General features: G+C 41.0%; 1 protein-coding gene across 11 annotated transcripts in view; it reads right to left on the reverse strand.

The window, feature by feature from the left end:
• The window catches only part of LOC122883587 (cadherin-4-like), a 338,624-nt gene that overhangs the window by 57,318 nt on the left and 262,144 nt on the right, over positions 1–19,162 (reverse strand). For all 11 annotated transcript variants that reach the window (XM_044212507.1, XM_044212506.1, XM_044212505.1 and 8 more), the window contains one exon: positions 13,091–13,288. In XM_044212507.1, the coding sequence (XP_044068442.1) occupies positions 13,091–13,288 (198 nt within the window). The remainder of the gene's footprint in view (positions 1–13,090; positions 13,289–19,162) is intronic.

Here is a 19,162-nt window from a genome sequence, read left to right on the forward strand (position 1 = left end):
TCTGATTTATAAATATATTCTTTGACTTTCAAAACAGTAGCCTTATGTTGTTGTTATTTAGCCTTTCTGGGGCTATTGCATGGTTAAATCAATTAATTTATTTTATGAAAAAATTACACCGTTGAAATTTTTAACAGCCCTCTCAGTCACTTCAGTCTGCTGTCAGGCCCATTGAAAGCCACTGTCAGGCGTATCATAGTAATGCTATCATAGCTTTTCAATGGTCATGAGTCACGACCAATGAGAAGCGCATTCTCTGTTTGGGTAGTGGAACATAACATGACAGTCAGGCTGAGGGAGAGAGCAGGGTGAGAGGAAGAGGACAGAGCAGGATGGTTTCCTTCTACCTCATACAAATCGCCTCGTCTTAATAGTCTTAACGATTGGCAACCCTAATGGATTTCTACTGTTTCATGCCGATCCAAGCTGTAGAGGAGCTACAACTGTGAATCACGTAACATTGTCAATGGAAAAAATGAATAGGACTTCTACTTCTGTCCTAAATAGCTCATCCCACTTCACAACTCTATTGCCATTGTGAGCATGTTAGCATGCTGACATTAGCAATTAGCCCATAGCACTGCTGTGCCTCAGTACAGCCTCACAGAGCCACTAGTGTGGTAGACTCTTGTTAGTCTTGTTAGGTCATTTATTCATGCCAAAACAATTGGAAAAAGGCTGAATCTCCTCTTCCTCCTCTTTTGGTCAGCAAACAACAAAATTATGCACTCCTGTCTCTCCTAGCTAGGTAAGTCTCAGCTGGTTAAATATCAGTTGTATCCTCTCCTGCTCTCCTCAGTCACCTCTGTTGTGTTTCAATATAACCATGCATTATTTATTTGTTCTCAGGTAAATAGTTTTGGACAAAATCAACTAGCATAAATAATGATTTTAATTATGGCTCATAAATGCTGCACTCATTGAGACATCAATCAAATCACGATTTTATAATTGCAAAGTCGTCTGACAAAATAAAAATAAATACAGCTAAATACCAACACTTGTATTGTGTGATCGACTTTATTGACATTTTAAAATAAATGATCACAGTTAGAGGTGAGAAAAAGTTGTCTCTTTAACTCTACTGTCACACAGCTCTCGGCCATGTATGGACAGGCTTATGTCATTGCTTTTGAAAAGCTCAGTTTTACCTGTCTGCACTAAAATATGAGAATGCTATTTTCAGATTTACAGAGAGGACAGAGGACCAAAAAGATGCGTTTTCAGATTTATCTGGTTTAGTGGTCTATGTGAGTGTGTGACAGAATGAAATGGAGAGATAGTGTGCTCTATGTGCTTTTGTGCCATTTGAATGATAGCTTGAAGTGATGCAGGTAAGATTATTAAAAGACCTTCCTCCACATTAGAGAAAATAACATGGAGTAATGGAAGTTAAGCAGTGAATGACTTTTCCAATTATTGCAGTGTTAAAGGAGTCTGGTCTTTAACAGTGCAGGCTTACAGCAAATTAGAGGTGCTCTTCTCCCTGGAGGTAACAATGGAATGACTCGCCCTCCTCACTCCCCTCTTCCAGGCAGGGAGAATGAAAATAAGGCAGTCATTGTAGTGGCAGACAAAGAACGGCTGCACCCCTTAGCTTTTGGCTTAGCAGGGTTTGAGTGTGAGGGCTACCATCTCACTACCCCCCCCCCCCCCCCGACCCACACTTTCTTTCATTAGGGGATTGATTAAATTGTGAAATCGGGAATGTGATGGATGCATGAATGACTTCTCCAGTCGCTCCCCTAGGCTTTGACAAGGACAATATCAAGGACCCCCTGTTACTCCCTTTTCCTCCCTCGTCCCTTCATCCCCAGGAAACCCAATCTGGGTAATTAGAGTAAAGAGTGTTGGAGACTTGTAGGGGAGAGAGAAGCAGAGAGAGAGGGTGACAGTGGCACGAAATGTGCTGCTATTGCACTTTTCCCAGCCATTTACTCCCCCACAACCCCAATACATGCACACACACACTTTTGCACTGTCCACCTTTCATACACCACTTTCTCCCTCTTCTCCCACACACTTTCTTCTTCTCATTTTCTAAATCCATCAGGCAGCAGTGAAGAGGAGAAATGCAGACTAGAGGGAAAATGGAGGGAAGAAAGAGTGAGGGGAGAAAAATGAAAGTGGCTGTGAACTGACTGCATCAGCACAACTCTGTAGCAGAGCATGAGCCCTTCTGGCTGGAAACTTGGAAATGGGAAGTTTAGAGAAGTTGCCAGGGCTTGTTTGATTGGACATGCATTTGGCAGGATGGATGTATATTGTGAGAACGAGGATAGAGTTTCCCCCCCTAGACCAGACATGTGACCTTTGTGGGATCCTATGCTGCAGAAATATATTTGTCTTTTTTAATCTAGTCAGAGAAACATCCACTTACATCATTGCACAGACACATTTCCAGTAGACACAGCTGAAGGGCTGTTTGGAAGGAAAAACATACAGTGCATTCCTCCCAGCCTACAGGGGCAAACACTTCGGAGGTATCATGAGGTAAACAGATGTCTAAGGACCCAGATGTGAGTGGAAAAGCAAAGGAGGAAAGGTGTTCAGGTAGAGGTGGGAGCAGTATGCGCGTTTGATGTTGACTGGAAACCTGACAAAATGGGCTGCTCCCAGCCAAGCCTGCCCTTGCCAAACACAGGCAGAAACTGAAGAGGGGCTGGACCTTGCCATGCCGCTGCTGGGTGTTTTGAAAGTTGCACATTCACAACACAAAGACACACTTGCTCACTCTTGTGTACACGCACACACACACATACATGGTTGCACTGCAGCCTCTAAGTGTGTGTCAGAATGTTTCCCAGGATGTTCTGGCTCCCACTAACCAAGCGAGGGATTCTGCTTGGCAAACTCCACCTCAGCACGAGTCCAGCTGTCATCTTGACAAATGAACCTTGGAAGAGTGAGGAGGTGTGTGTGTGTATGTTTGTGCAGCCATGCATCTGTGTCTGTGGATTCACGCCTGTGTGTTTTTGCTCGAGCATAAGCATGTGTATCATAAGGATGACACACAGATGGCTGGTGTGTCATCCTGATGTGGTTTTTGCTTTTTCAAAAGCAGCTGGCCTGTCATTCCTTGATTGATATAGATCAGAAAATGGATCAGAGCCAGCAGAGGTCAGTTTCAGTGAACCTCTTTCTATTCCCGGAAGTCATTGGGGAAACATTGTTGAAAATATGGAAATGCACCAGCCGCCCCAGCCGCTTGGCTTGACGCTGAGTCCTCTTTAAAGTGACACTGACAACTGGTTGCGAACCAGTACAAATCACCTTATGTAAAGAATCATTTTGCACGGCCTCAGATGAACCATAACATCGTCCCCTGTATACTGTGATGCCAGGCGCTGTGCAAAGAACTATGCATCATTCTGGTTTTATGAACAATGTGGGATGTTAAAGCTTTTATAGAGTATCAGGAGGAAATGTTCTTTTCTCCTGAAAATGAAGAGCAAATAAAAATGTGTAAAGCAGCATCAGGGAGTATTGGCTAGAAACACTCATAAGAGAGACGCAATGAGAAACCTGCAAAGTTAAAGGACGAGTTATAAAATACCGGCAACTTTTTAACTGGTGCTAAACTGTTTATCTTTGGAGCTGTTTCATCTTGAGATGCTATAAAGCATTTCAGTTCACAGTGAGGAATTTTATTACACACATAAACAGTGGTGATGTATGCTTGCTTGTACCAGAGCTTCATGTGTGTCTGTCTGTGCCCCTGCGTGTCTGTGTGTGTGGTTAGGGGGTTTTAACAGCATACAAAAACACGATCACCCCATGATAGTATCCATTATACTTGCATGAAAAGATTCTGACTGAGGCCTTTCACTGTAAATGACAAAGTAAATAGGATCAGTTTATTCTGGTGCAGGCCTCGATTTTGATTTCCCTCACATTTTACCTCCAGGAAAAAAAGAACCAAAGAGGGGAAAATGGAAAAATACAAGCACATTAAGTGAGATTAGAATTTTATATCACATGACTTGCATGCAAAAGCACTTCAATTCAATTCAATCTCATGCCCAAGGACTTTTCCCCTCGCAATTACTCTTTTCTTTCATTTCCTCTAAATGCTGTTGCTTTGTGTTGAATCAGATTTTATTCTGTTAGGTCATGTCTCTCAGGCAAACATGCAAACACTACTCAGCAGAGGTGGGAGGAAAGTATTAACTGATGGGACAACTGCAGTGTCTGTATGCTTGATCTGCTTGCCTGGCTGTATAATTTCATCTGTATATATTTTTCTGCCCTACTGTCATTCTGTTCCTCTGTCTGTCTTACTGCCAACCTGTCTGTCAATCTGTCCTTTCTATTAAGACTGACCTTGTCTCATATCACCAATAATCGCTGCCACCCTCAGCCCCCCGCTTCATCACTGGTCCCCACCTCCCTGAGTCCCCTTCCGAATATCTTTCTTCCAATTTCACTGCACATTATTTTTTCATGTCTTCAGAGGAATGGAGATTCTTGGCTCTCCTTCATCCTACTGATCCACAGGGTCGCCGAGGCCAACCTCCAGGGGACCAGACAGAGGCTGTTTGTTAAGCTGTTATTTATCTCCTTCATAAAGTCCTCCTCATCTCCTATTAAAGAGCCCAGAACTGTTGCCCTTGACTCACACATAACTCTTGTGTCTTTTGGTGAGATGATTTACTGTTTAATTTAACACCAACTGAACCCAGGAGGGAGCCCGCCCGGTGCTGCCTGATGTCATATCAGAAAGGAATGTGTTGGTGGGGATTTGTGAACATGTGTGTGTTTATCTCTATGTGTGTGTGTGTGTCTGTGCTGTATGTGTGTGTATGAGTGAGTGGGTGGCTAAGGCAGGGTTTTTTCTTGTTTGTTTTGTTACTGTAAAGCCTTAGTAGTAGCAGCTCTGGGCCTGGCTGTGCAGAACAAGGCCATGCATGGAAAATATTCTCTTGAAAAATAAATCGTAGCTGATTACGCCTGATGAACATGTTTACTGGGACTTCACGCCACTAATTTCAAAATAATGAGATATTAAACAGTGAAAATTACATTTCAGTCTCACTTCCTTGAACACAGGAGAAAACAAAGGCCAAATGCTGTTGACAAATACATGAATGTAGTAACAATTTGTTTTTCTCGTCTATACCAGGAGATTGTAGGAGACTCCATTTCCTGGGGCTGATAAATGTAATTACATTGATCTCACTAATTTCATTAGAGGAAAGGAAATTAAGTTCATAAGGTATTTGTTATATGCCAAGACAAGACTACTGTGACAAAAGTGGGGGGTCTAGCTCTTAGGAAAATAGTGGATAGTTGAGGAGAAACAAGAATCAGAACTAAGCATACAGAAATGGAGCTGTCAAAGAATCCCTAAAGCTATTCCCTTCCGATTTCATGATTGCCCTCGGCAACGCCCTCCTTGCGTGAGATATTAATGTAACCCTCAGGTGCTCACTCCTTCTCTTAAATACCCACGCGATTCAGAAGATGGTCAAATTGCTTTCATGTTCACATGTTTCATTAATGATTTGACCTGTCATAAAAGACAGGGGTGAGCATGTTCCTCCATCACAAAGACTCCATTAGCAAGAGTAACAATGTAAAGCACTCTCAACTTCCTCTGGTGTTTTACTCATGCCATCATAACCCAGGGCTGATCACAAGAGCAGACTATTTTTAAAGGTTGTACACAAATAGAACAGTTAAAATCTGAGATGATCACTTTTGAGATAAATGTGTTATTTGACTGTAAACCAGACTAAGAATCTACAGTCATGCTAGCGTCTCTTTGAGGCTGTACTTAAACACAGTGGTGCTTTGAGCTCAATGCAACACATCTCAGTTTAGCATGTTATCATGCTAACATTTACTAATTAGCAATGAACACAAACTACAGCTGAGGCTGATGGGAATTTCATTAGTTTTGATCTGATGGTGGAAAGTTTAAAGGATTACCATAGTTATTACAATCCATCCTGAATATCATACCAAATTTCATGGCAATCCAGCCAATAGTTTAAGATATATTTAACTAAAATCCAAAAATGTCAAATTGCTGTTGGTGCTAGAGTAAAAGTCGGAAGGCTTCATCCTCTGGGGATCATGAATGACCGAAATTTCATGGCAATCCATCCTATAGTTGTTGAGATATTTTAGTCTGGACCAAAGTGAACTGAACCGACTGACTGACCGACCGACCCACCTACCAACCGACATCGCCATTCATACAGCCATGAAGCTAGCATGGCTGAAAAAAAGAGGATCAGTAAATATTAAACTACGTATTTAGCCAAATAATTTGCAATGTCTCCAAACAGGGGTTGCTTGCGCTGGAAGAAAATTCACAGCTGGGGTTTGGAAAGAAAATACCTTGTGTGAATTCTTCAGGAGGTGAAATCAAACAAAAAGCCAAGAGTTTAAAACTAGCCAAGATGAGTAAAACAAAGAGCAAATGAAATGCTGACCCGACGCTGTTTGCGCTCTTCCCCCAGAGTCGACCAAGGTCTCTCCTTCCTTTTTCCTCCCTCTTCATACTCTACAGGAGGTCCATCCTTATCTGAAAGAATTTTATTGTTTCCTTCTTTTCTTCCTCAGCTTGATAGAGTTTATGTAGTGTGTGTGTGAAGTGAGTGTATGTGTGTTGGAAGTTGTAAGCCTGCCAAGAAAAGGAAGAATACAAGACAAAACATAGCCCCGAACAAAATTTGCTTGAATACATATACAGCAGTGCACATCCTGTTCAGTTCATGTGTTTGATAGACTTAAGTGTAGCCACACATTTCAGTGTTTTCACAGCCTGAATTTATTTAGCCCAGAAAATGAGTTCTGTGCAGTTCAACATTCATAAAGCGTTCCATATGGGCAGCAATGTGGTTTCCTAGCTACTGAGCTCTGGATTGGACTGTGATCCTTAAATACTCGCATCCCTGCATTTCACCATCCTGCGGTTTCTCTGGTGGACTAGGTTAAAAAAAAAACAAGATGGAGTCCTGTTTTTCTGGCTTAGTTTTTTCTTCTCTTTGTTGAGGGATAAAGCAGAAATGCGACCAAACAAAACCCCAAACAATGAGCATTTACAAAGGCAACAACACGACACATGCGCTTTACTGATCCTTTGTTTGCCTGTGTAGGACAAGTAATTTCTCTCTGTGCCTGTGTATGCATGTGTATGTTTGTTTGTGATTGAGTGTGTGTGCTTGTGAGCGTATGTCTCAGCAGGAGGGAGTGGAAAAAGATGAAGGGGGCAGACTGGAGCAGTGCAGTGCTGGTGTTGGCCGGGTGGTGGGGTGGCAGATGCCAGAAGGCTTTATTAGACTGGAGGGAAGAGGCCGTGAACAGCAGTTCCTTGGGAAGTCTATCAGACCTAAACACAAACACAGACAGGCCTCTAATCCTGCTGTAGCTCTACGTTCCCTCTCTCGTTCCTTTTACTTTCTTTCTGTTGGTTTCTCTTGTTCTCAGTCATACCCACCTGTCTTTGTCTGCCCTCAAATACTCCAATGCAATCAGTTCAACTTCAGCTTACTTGTACAGTATGTTGCTTTTTGTACCTCCTTCTCTTTCAGACTTTTTTCTTTTTTGTCTGTCTTTCTGGTGTTTTTGTTGTTGCCGTGTCTGTCAGTGAAGCGGAGCAGTCATTAATCACTGGTAAACGTACGCAGAGGAGAAAGCAGGCACCTCAGGGGGGAGTTCTCTCATTCTGCTCATAAAACGCTTTTCTCAACAATCCACGGAGAGAGATGTAGAAACTGGAGCACAGGTGCTGCAGCGAGCACAATAAACATAACCAGATGCACTGCGACACACATCAAATCAGATGCAAATGTCTGAAGGTACTACCAGGCTATAAATGCCTATAACAAATTACTGATACAAATGACTTGTCAATAAAAATGCAGGGTATCAAATAAACTCCTTTATTTTTATATCAGTCAATAAAGGGCTTTAAACAAGTACCCATTTATTTGGCTTATTGCCCCTTCAGCTGCTGTTTCTCTCTATGGTATTCCTGTCAATATAATGTCCTGTGATTACTGAGGGATGCAGCAACACTTTATCGGAATATCTGGCTTCTCTGTCTCAAGGACAGCCGGCAGACAGAAAAATTTTCTTCTAAAGAAATATTATCCAATAAAACAACAGTTTAGCTGAAATTGCAGTCATTTTCACATCCCTTATTCTAGCTCTTAAAATAAATGTCTTCTCTCTCAAAATAATATCTCTGTTAGATAAACACTAAAATATTACCTAGAGCAGAGGAGGTTTATAACTCAATCAACAACAGGTTTTAGAAGAGAGAAGACTGAGGACAAGGACAAAAATGATGCAATGGGTGAACAATTAGAAGAAAATCTTGAGAAAAGGATGAAAAGAGGCTAATGCTGTGAGAAATTATTTTTTTTTACCTACTGAAGCTCTCTAGATACACCTTAGCCAGTGAGGGGAAAGCTAACTAGCAATGCATAAAGTTACCTTTTAAGCTTGTTACTCTTAGTCTTAAAGGAATCCTTCCATTAAATATGAAGCTACAACCAGGAGACGACTAGTCTAGCTTAGCATAAAGACAGCATAAAGAAAACCGGGGGAAACAGCTTGGCTCCGTCCAAGGTAACAAAATCCAGTTATCAGCACCTCTAAAGCTTGCCAATTAACACATTATATCTTGTTTGTTTAGTAATGCAGTAACTAAACCCCTGTTTCCAGTCTTAATGCTAAGCTAGGCTAGTCATCTTTGGCTGTAGCTTCATAGTCAACGGACAGATATGACATCTCATGTAACTCTAAATAATAAAGTGAATAAGCATATTTTTCAAAATGTCGAACTATTCCTTTAAATGTTTCCAATGCTTATCAATTTACAGTCTGTTAACTGTGTAAATAGTCAGTGTATAAAAACTTCTCTTTTTAATGTGGTACCATGACTTCACATGCACCAGCAACTCTGACTGTCCAAAACCATATCTATCTCTCTGTTATTTTCGCACAGACAAGAGTCAGCGAACAGTACAATGAAGAAGGCATTTTACTGGACAAACATATATTCAACCCCATTTTGCTCCTTGGCTAAACTGTTGTTTCATCAGGGTTTTGTTCATTTTTCTGCTGATGGCTGTTCTAATAGGGGGTTAAGGGAGTTGGGTGGTGGGGGTTATGTTGAGTCTTTATTTACCCGAGCAGAAGAAATCAATGCCTCTCTGCCGTAGGAGAAGTGTGTGGATCAATGGAAGGTTTCAAAAAGCCTCTGTGAAAAATCAATGTCCCTTACATTCTATTGATGGCTGTTTGGCTGCAGAAGAAAGAGAACGACAAAGAACACCTGTTTATTGTGAAAAATTACTCCCCCCACTCTTTGTTTTAGTCTGGATCTCTTCCTCTCTTTGTTTTCTCTAGAATAGTCTTGTGTTTCTTCTCTATGGCTCTCTTTATTTTGTCTTTTTGCTAAAAGTTATGCAGCACTCATACTCATCTACAATAAGCAGAGGTGGGTAGTAACGGGTTACATTTACTCTGTTAAGAGTACTTAGGTAACCTTTTTTAGTAAATTGTCCTTGTTGGAGTAGTTTTAATGCAGCATACTTGTGTACTGTTGCTTGAGTATATTTTTAGAGAAAACTCATTACTTTTGAATACATTCATTGCGCTACTGTTATTTATCCACAGTTTTATACATTTATGCACATTATGTTAAGAGTCTGGTGGTCTGATGATCCCCAGGTCTGCTGGCACTCTGTTAACCTAGCACAGCCACGCCCCCTCATGACTCTGTTGATAGCAGAATAATGACTTTAGGTACAGTGGGAGATACATATGAGACAAAGTATCCTTGGCTCCGGGGCCTCACTTTTTTCTTTTTCCACTGTTGGAGTATGGCTTTCAAATAGCATGACCAGCTAATATTAGCAGACCACAGCGCAGAGTGCAGCGAGCTCCGGTTGTGAATGTTGGTCTGAGGTCAGTACATCAGAGAAGTGACAGAGAGTAGTAAGTGTGTCAATTGTGTTAATGCTAATAAGTTTAATACTATATACACATTATCATGTCACATCATATATCATGCTTCAAAACTCCTGTTTTCTGGCATAATGTAAATATTTGAGCTAATGGCGTGCATCTTTGTGACTGTATTAATCATTTAACTAGTCATACAGCATTGTCCTGGTGTATATCTAGCAGATTATCTAATCGGGAGATTATGGCGGGACATTTCATCCTTAATTTATCTTCACAACAGGAAGTAGTTGAAATGTTATGTCACATCTACTTATGTCATATCTACATAAAATAAACAAATTGGACAAAAAGACAGTAGTGCACCGGTATGTTTTCCTTTTACTTCTACTTGAGTGCTTGTTTTTACAAAGTAACAGTACTTTTACTTGAGTAGTTTTTGGCTACTCTACCCACCTGTGGTTGTAAGAAAGCACAGTACTGCTGTCCATCATCTGGGAAGACAAAAAAAGAGGGGGGAACTGGTGTTGCTAACACTAGGCTACATTCAGTACAACTCTGTGACACTAGAGGCTGATAAGGTCTAATATTAAGCCACAGAGATACACCATGCGCACTACACCTTGATGTACAGTGGAAGTCTGAAGAGCAGGAGCAATTATTTCAGCACTGCTATTAATAAAAAGCAGTCAATAATGTCTCACTGAGCTCTGATACTGTCTTGGCTTTAGAGAGCAATGGTAGTACAGTTCTGCCAAGACTTTACCTAAGCAGTCAACATTTCCCTCGAGCCATGTCAGGCTGCAAGCTCAGTGGCCAGTCAGTAGGGCCTCTGTCCTGACACCTGCCCGATCCTGTGCTGGCCTGATCAAAGTGACAGTGCTGCAGACCGGCGGAGATGCAGGTGACGGCTGCTGTCACCCCTTCTGTCCAACTGATGGCAACTTGGTCAGGGCAGGGAGAAAAGCGGCAGGAAGATGGGGAAGGCCGCTGCCTGCATGTCGTTCAGTGCTGCGCTGGATGACAGAACAGCCCATTAGGAAAGGGACTGACTTCACAGGCCATTAGGGGATGCATCACACAGCCACAGCACACAGAGCACTGTGTAATGTCACAGTTGGAGAGAGACAGGGGAGGATATGAGAGACAGAAAGACTGCAAGTTCTGTTTTGCAACATGTTCCATATAAAACTTGAAATTGTGATTAACATTAAATGTCAAGGAATGAAAAAACGTAATGTTCTGTCTTCATGACGACATTAAAGTATAAAATATTTATCTTTGCTTGGATTTGTTGTTGTTTTGAGAGGGTTTTGACTGAGAGAAATGAAACAGATGCACACAAGCCTCAATTTTCAACAGAGGACCAAAAGGGTTATAAAAGTGGACTAAACACATAAACAATAAGTATGGCAAAATCATCCCCATGCCATCCACCCCCAAGAGCTGTCTCCTTGTTAAAATCTCTGGTTTTCAGTATGGCCCTGCCTGCCCTCCAGTCATCATTAAAGAGAAAGACGGGAGCCTGAGAGCCCAACAGAGGCATCAACACGCATCACTTCTCCTCTGCTCCGAACGCTCCACTCTCAGCAATCCACCAGCCCCTGACGGACCTATTTACTGCACAAAGTGGATTGTGTTTGGCTGCACACTATACTTCCAAATGTTCCTTTGATACCCTCTCTCTTTCTCCCTGCCCCATCCCCTCTGTCTCTCTCTGGTTCTGACCAGCTCATGGAAACAGCAGAACTGTCTGGCCAGTTCATGGCTGGTGTAGTACTACTGAAGAGCTCAGTGGGCTCAGATGAGAGTGCCACGCTGAGCCAGGCTGATGGGACCCACTCCAGCTGTAGAGATACTCCAACTCCAAAACAAAGACTTACAAACTCTCCCCTCTTTGACTTGATGTTTTTGTTTCACTATAAAAAAAAAGGAGCATAAAAAAAAAGTTTCTTTCAAGCAGCTCCCCAGGCTTTTCCCGGGGGATTGGATGAAACCCGGTAGAAAAACAAAGAACAGAAACAAAAGAAAAAAATGCTTCTTTTGCACAATTTAAGACCCAAAAGAGATAAACTGTGAGAGTTTTGTAAACAGCGAGGAAAAGCTGATGGTTAGATATTCTAGATAAAGAGAGAAGGAAAGTGGGAGCAGGGAAAAAAAGCAGCGGTCTCCTGGAATGATGTTTTTTGATGAATTACAGCCACAAGCTTAGAGTCTAGAGCTTTGCTATGAGAGAGGCAAACTGCGCATTCTGTTGTGACAGAATCTCAGAATTTTAAGCACTCTGCAGCTCGAGCCTTTGCACAACAACAAATTTACACAAACATTTATTTATTCATATTTTTTGTTTCTCAGACAGGCTTGTACAGGCCCGACCTCCAACCCTCACCATGTTGTGTTTATATTTTGTACTTATCAAAACTAGCAGTTTTGCAGAAATGAAATTTGCCGTGATGGGAGTCAGTTGCTGTTGCCACATTCCAGTCTTGAATGCTAAATGAGGACACATTTATTGAATAATGATCAGGCACCAACAGCAGAGGTATTACTACTTGTATATTTCTAATTTTTAGACATGGAAGCAGGTTATTTTTCATCATCCTTACTGGGGCATAGGGATGACCCACTGTCCTGCTCTTTTGGGCCTGGGAATAGCAGCTTTTCATACTTTCTCCTTATATCCCACAGGAGGCCCAGAGTTACGGCTTCAGTAAAGATTCTGTGACAAATTGTATTGTTATAAAGGAGCTATAGAAATAGTATTGAACTTCGGGTAACCTTTCTGGAATGGCCTGTTAAAGGAAAGAAAGGATGCATGAAGGAGCAGAAATAATCATTCATTTTGCTGTGAGCCCAATGGACCTCACAGTGTGGTTTAGCTGCTTAGCTGTTTTGGAGCCTGCTCTGTGTCTGAAGGGAAAACTTCTCAGGGCCAATCAGGGCTGTTTAAATACCTTAAGATTTTGTGGCTATAATTACATCAGGGGAACACAACATAATCATCTGCGAGGATGTGGAGAACAAACCAGTTATGCTAATATCTTCTGTTCTTTGTCACCGTCCATCACACACCCCCAATCAGCGTTAGTCGTGAAGTGCCCTCAAGAAATCCCAGCTGTAAATTCAGAAGAAATCAGTGATGCGGCCCATCAAATCTGTCACTTACGCTGACGAGCATCTGAGGGAACGGTCCTCGAGAATTTTCCGCCACGTTGATTGGTGGGATCACCCAGTCCCTCTTCTGTCTCCGTAGACCCTTGGAGCTGTTCAGGCCGGACCCTGAGAACACGATGACAGGAGGTGGTGCTTGGAACGCCTCCTTCCTCCCTTTTCTCTCAGCAACTTTCCCCTCTTCCTTTGTGACCTTTAAGACAACACAAGGCTTTATTTAGGCGGCTGATAATGATAACAGTAACTGATATGATACCCTAGTCTTTTCTGTCTCAAAGAAGAAATACACAGGACAAAAAGAATAACATTTTAGAAGTGTTACTCAGGTTAAACGGATATAATCTTTGTGAACTGAATTCTTGTGAGTGAATGAATGAATGAATAGAAGTTGGGTCATTGTTAGTGAATTAGCTGTAGTATTATAGTTTTTCAGTAAGCAGGTTAGCGCTGTGTAAGCCACCTGGCAGTGTCAAGTGGTCTGTATTTTAAATGGGCGGCAGCAGGGCACAACTCCACCCCTGTGGCTGCCAGCTACATCTGACCCTACTAACTAATATTATAAACACTGGATAATCAAACTTTGAAGTTAATGTTGCTCAAAGACCATTTTTCTTAGTTGATATGTTTGTTCACTGCAGGTGAAGAGGTGCATAATTCAGGGAACTCAGATACCAGAAAAATTAGCTCCTGCGTTGTTTTCCATGGTGTGGTTTCTATGGTTGCCATTCTTAATGGTTGCCACGGCGGAAGGTTAGAAAAACCTCAGCCATCATCAGCTCAGATGGCAGTGGTAAATATAAATTCTGGTGGTACCTTCACCTTGCTGTCTGAAAGTATTGCTCTAAATATAAGTAAACGTGTTATAACAATAACTGTAGTGAGAAGAAGGTGTAAGGCAGCTCTCTAGCTCCTCAGTCTCCATCATGAAAGGCAGCCTGTGCAGTCTTCCGTTTGTCATTGTGGTGCTGCATGTGCAACACACATGCATGTATATATTTTTTGTTTCTATAACCTACAGCATTTCTGTCATAACTATAGCTGAAAAGAATGCACAACGTTGCTATGGATCCATTTACACACTAATTTAATCTTTCATTCATTCACTCACTCGATTACTCACTTGTTGCCCCACTCACTCACTTGTTTACAAACAGCGAGGCAATCACGACAAGGATCTTTCACACATCTCCCTGCTCTAATACTGCTCAAATACTCTGTATGTAGAGTACTTTACAACAATGATACTGTTATAATATACTATCAGAGCCAAATGTGGCAGGTACATAAACTGTTTCTAAACATACAAGTTTTAGAAATACATTGCTGGGCCTTTATACAAGAAAACCCACTGGAATCATCAAATGGCTGAATTCTGTGACATACCTAATGGCAACTGAATTTGTCAAATGGTGCTCCAAGCTACCTTGATGCATCAAACTGAATTTTGAGCATTAGCGGATAACCAGCAGATGTTTTTCAACAAAAAAAAAAAAAAAAGGATAATATTGCATCTCATACTATGTGTTGGGATTTGGTTGAATTCTTTTTCCTTAATTTTTCTCTCATAAAGTCTGATGATAAACTCCGAATAAATCCCTTCAATGGATGGAATAATAACAAAAAAGACTGAAATGAAAAAAGGATGCGGTAACAAAAGTAGATTTTAAATTAATGTATAGATTATTGTGTGCAATGATGATGAATAGGAGATTTTCATTGGCCAAGAGCTGCACAAAAGACATATAATTAGGGCTAATAATAATAATTGATGTTTTTCAATATTTTACCATATTAGTTGAAACTACACGGCTATTAGGAAATTAATTACAGTGAGAAAATATAAACTAAAGCCAAATTACAAGCTTACATGCTCTATTAGCAAACCAGACATAAAAAAATCATGTTTTATTAATCTGCAAAATTCCTATTTACCACTGTCTGTTTGTGATATTTCCAAAACCATCTGAAATCGAAAGGGAAATGGAAGCGGAAATGTTTCATAGCAATAGTAAAAAGCTATCTCAATTCTTAAAAGCATAAAATCTACAAAAACAAAACAAAAACAATATGTTAAATGATGTTTGTTAAACATCTTATCTATTTCATTTGTTTCATCATGCATCAGGCCTGAACAGGACAGAGCTGTAAAGCGTGAGCACACAGATGTATTCTCTGTGAATTCTTTTCATCTGAGGGTTTGTACGTGTGTGTACTGTATATGTGCATATATGTGAAAGACCATAAACTATAGACTTTGTCATTTACACCGGGTATAAAAAGTCTATTAACACAGAGCATGTCTTAGGTAGGATTTACAGCCTCTTTCTGTCGACAGTGACAGCTGAGTCACAGACACAAGCTTCAATCATACAGCATTCTCCCATCATATACTCCCCTCATGCACTCCTTGCAGGCAGAGAGAAATGACCACCACAAACCTGTCTTTTTGAAAGATGCTCAAATAAGGAACTTGAAAGGAGCCCATTTTCAATCTCCTCATGAACATTAACTCACCCCTGAGTCAGAAGAGCTACATCAAATGCTGAAGCTATCAGGCATATCACCTATCTAAATTAATGTCCTCATGTGAAAATAATGTGAAACACATGAAGGTGATCTACAGAGATTCTGCTTTATTACAGATACTTCCACAGTGGGTAGAAACAAACAAACACCATTGAAAATACAGTAAGAGAGCTTTAATTGTGTACCCCAGGGCTAGTTAAGGCACTTGAGTGCAGATAATCAGATATGTAGCTTCTTATGTTCAAGTACATTAGACTTATCAATGCGTCTATGTCAAGTTTACACAGGGTCCACCATCTCAAGGCTTACTTTTTAACTGCCACAGTTTGATGTCCCAGGGGCTATATATGTGCTGTAGATAGGTGATCTAAAGGTTATATTAAATTGACAATCTGGAGAGTTGTTCTACAGTAAGTTTAACAACATATCTCAGGGTTAGAAGCCAGTAGAAACAGGTCAAGAATTCAGTCACGAACATCATTGCTGAAGCTATGCATCAGTTGCACTATGTCTCAATCACGCTGCCCTAAGCTATCCCTAGCTCCGGTGCTCTCCCCTGCCCTTCTCTTGCAGTGTTATTGTTTTTCTCCGTCACTCCTCGCAGTCAGTGGTTACTGACAATAACAGTGTTTCCTTAAGCACCGGGCTGTGTTAGGCTGATGGTGCACCAGCAGGTAAAACAGCAGCAGGGAGCTTCACCTACCAAACACTCCTACCACCAGGCCACAACAAATTCCTAGTTCATGTATGCTCCAGGGGCACTAATGTAGAGAATATTTCCATTCATTCACTCAACAAGGGAGTGTGTAGCCTATGTATTTGATGTGTCTGGTACAGGTAGGCCCAGAATTGATTTATAGTTACATGTAACTGCGAGTAAGGAGTAGGTCCAGATATGAAAAACAACATGTTTTTGCAGTTTTTAATCAAATGCTGAATAAGGGTAGTGCTCACACTGGAAATTCTAAAATCCCTGGTGTAACTGTGCACCCTAACAGTACTGTGTTACACAAAGAGAATGGGTGGTGATGCAAGATAGGGTATGGGGGAAAAAACAAAACAATTGGAAACCACTCACCAGAGATGATAGAGAAAACTGTTTGGTTCCATTACAGTAAAGAAAACAGTGCAGGCAGAGAGTGGAGAATATAGGTGCATGTTCCATGTCTGTGTGCATGTATGTATGTGTGTGTGTGTGTGTGTGTGTGTGTGTGTGTGTGTGTGTGTGTGTGTGTGTGTGTGTGTGTACGTGAGTGCGTGGGAGGGTGTTCATGTCAGAGAACAAGAAAAATCTAGGCTCGCGAATTTGGGAGCATAAGAGAAAGAGGTTCAATCACCATACATTTACATATAAAGAGGCTAGTGTTTTTTAATACCTCTTCCAATTTTTTATTTTATATTACTTCTGTGCAATATGTAGCCTTACAGTTCTTCCCCAGCAGTTGACATTTGAGAATAAAAATAAAATACAACATAGGAGCAGGCCACAGTGTTGGAAGATGGGGAATGGCTTCTGGCACATATTGAAAGTTGAGGGTCCTGTACAATGCAGTCTATAAAAAGTGTTTTCTCTTTGTCTCTCTCTGTTTGTTCTTGCCTGGTCAAGATCCCTCAGAGGGTTGGGTTGTATCTGCCAGCGGAAACAATGCTTTCATTGCTGACTTCATTAGATGGATGCCCAGGAGAAAAGCTTTTAAGGCTGCTTTAAAGGAAATGTGTCAAGCAATCTGGCATATACTGTGTATGTGTTTGTGTGGGTGGGTAGGGTTGTTGGGTGTGGAGGGACATGGGCTAAGGTGTCATGTTCAGTTTCATCAACCAACCGCAACATTTCAGACATCATGTACTGTGCAATCCAGGGCACTTTCAGTGAAAGTGCAGAAGGAGAGGTGGTTACATAAGTAAAGGCATGTGGTAGGAGATGAGATCATATTTTGGCATTAAGTTGACAGAAAGACAGTATTTGCTGCTTTGTCTAGGCATGAGGGGTGGAAAGATCTTGATTCTAACACCTACAAAGTTTGAACTCTAAAATGGTTGCAATTTGAAATGTTATACTTTTTTGGTCACACTTTTTGGGCAGCAACAACAAGCTGTAAACAACAATGACATTATCACCTTCTAAGGTGATATGGTGGACGTGCTAGGCAACAGTTATCTATTTACACTTCGAGCAGACTCGAAGCAACATGAGCATTCATTTAGAGTCGGGTTTGTGTGCACCAGATGAATGTAAAACCAGTAGTCAGTCTCCTTTTAACTCCTGAGGGAAATATCTGGCCCTTTAGCTGCTAAATGCTCCACTATATTCAACCAGAAAGTTGCCAACTTTGTCTGTAGTCTGTTTGGTGCTGGGAAAGTAGTGTGCAGTGGGTTTATCTGAGATGTTTTGCTAAACGTTTGTCACTACGACACTACACCTTTTACATACACTTAGCCATTTGATCTATTGTGAATATAAAAATACTGATTATAGCAGCTTTAAAGATATTAAAGTGGTCATATAATTAGCTTTTTGGCTTTTTCCGTTTCCTTTATTGTGTTATATATCTTTTTTGTGCATGTAATAGGTTTGCAAAGTGAAAAAGCCCAACGTCCACTCCAAAGGGAGTTACCCTCTCCCACAGAAAACACTGCTCCTGAACTGCCTGAAAACAGCTGGATTGTAGTCCAGCCTTTACTTCCGTAACGTATCTAAGTCACTATGTAACACGCTTCATAATGCACACATTGAGCAGTTTGCACAAGTACATCTAAATTTGAAATTAAAATAACATTAGATACCCTCCAGGCAGTCAATGGACATAAAGTTGTTACTGTGATGTAAAGACAGTGCACAAATAAAACATGAAAGATAAATTAGTTACAAATTAATAACACACCACTCTGAAACAACTTGCTCCAGTCTAGGTTGCGAAGCTGGTTTGGGTTGTTGGAATATGTATGGCTGAACCGTAACGGCTGAACCGAAACCATAGTTACCGGCTGAAGCGGCTTTGTTTTGGATCACACTATCTTGCTCGTCAGGACCCGCCCTACTCTACTTGTGACTGGCTAGTAGTCCTTACCTAGGTACTGCGCATGTGCAGTTCCCAACAAAGATCGGATAGAAGTGTGATGTCTGACTCGGTAGCTAAAACAGAGCGTTCAAGATACAGGGTGAAAAGAGGTGCTGCAGCAATGTGCATTGTGAGAAAAAATATGGTGTTTTTTTGAAAATTAAACCATGTGAACCTATTCTGGTACAACCCCAAAATAAAACTATGAACCTGAAAATTAGCGTAATATGACCACTTTAACTGTAGGAAAGTAACTGACACACTGACCAAAAAATCTCACTACAAGGTCTTTCGAGAAGTCTTTAAAATGCTTAGAAAAATTACGTATTAAAATACAAGCGAGTCAGAATGAGTAAACTATGAACCTATGACAAAAGATGTGGCAATACCAGTAAAATACAGAATGTTAAAATAGTTTCTGTCTCCAATTATATCCCCTGAAACAGACAAAAACTTGATCATACTCATGAGCCTGAGCAGCT

This window comes from Siniperca chuatsi, linkage group LG10 (assembly GCF_020085105.1).
Source record: "Siniperca chuatsi isolate FFG_IHB_CAS linkage group LG10, ASM2008510v1, whole genome shotgun sequence".
Lineage (NCBI taxonomy): Eukaryota > Metazoa > Chordata > Actinopteri > Centrarchiformes > Sinipercidae > Siniperca > Siniperca chuatsi.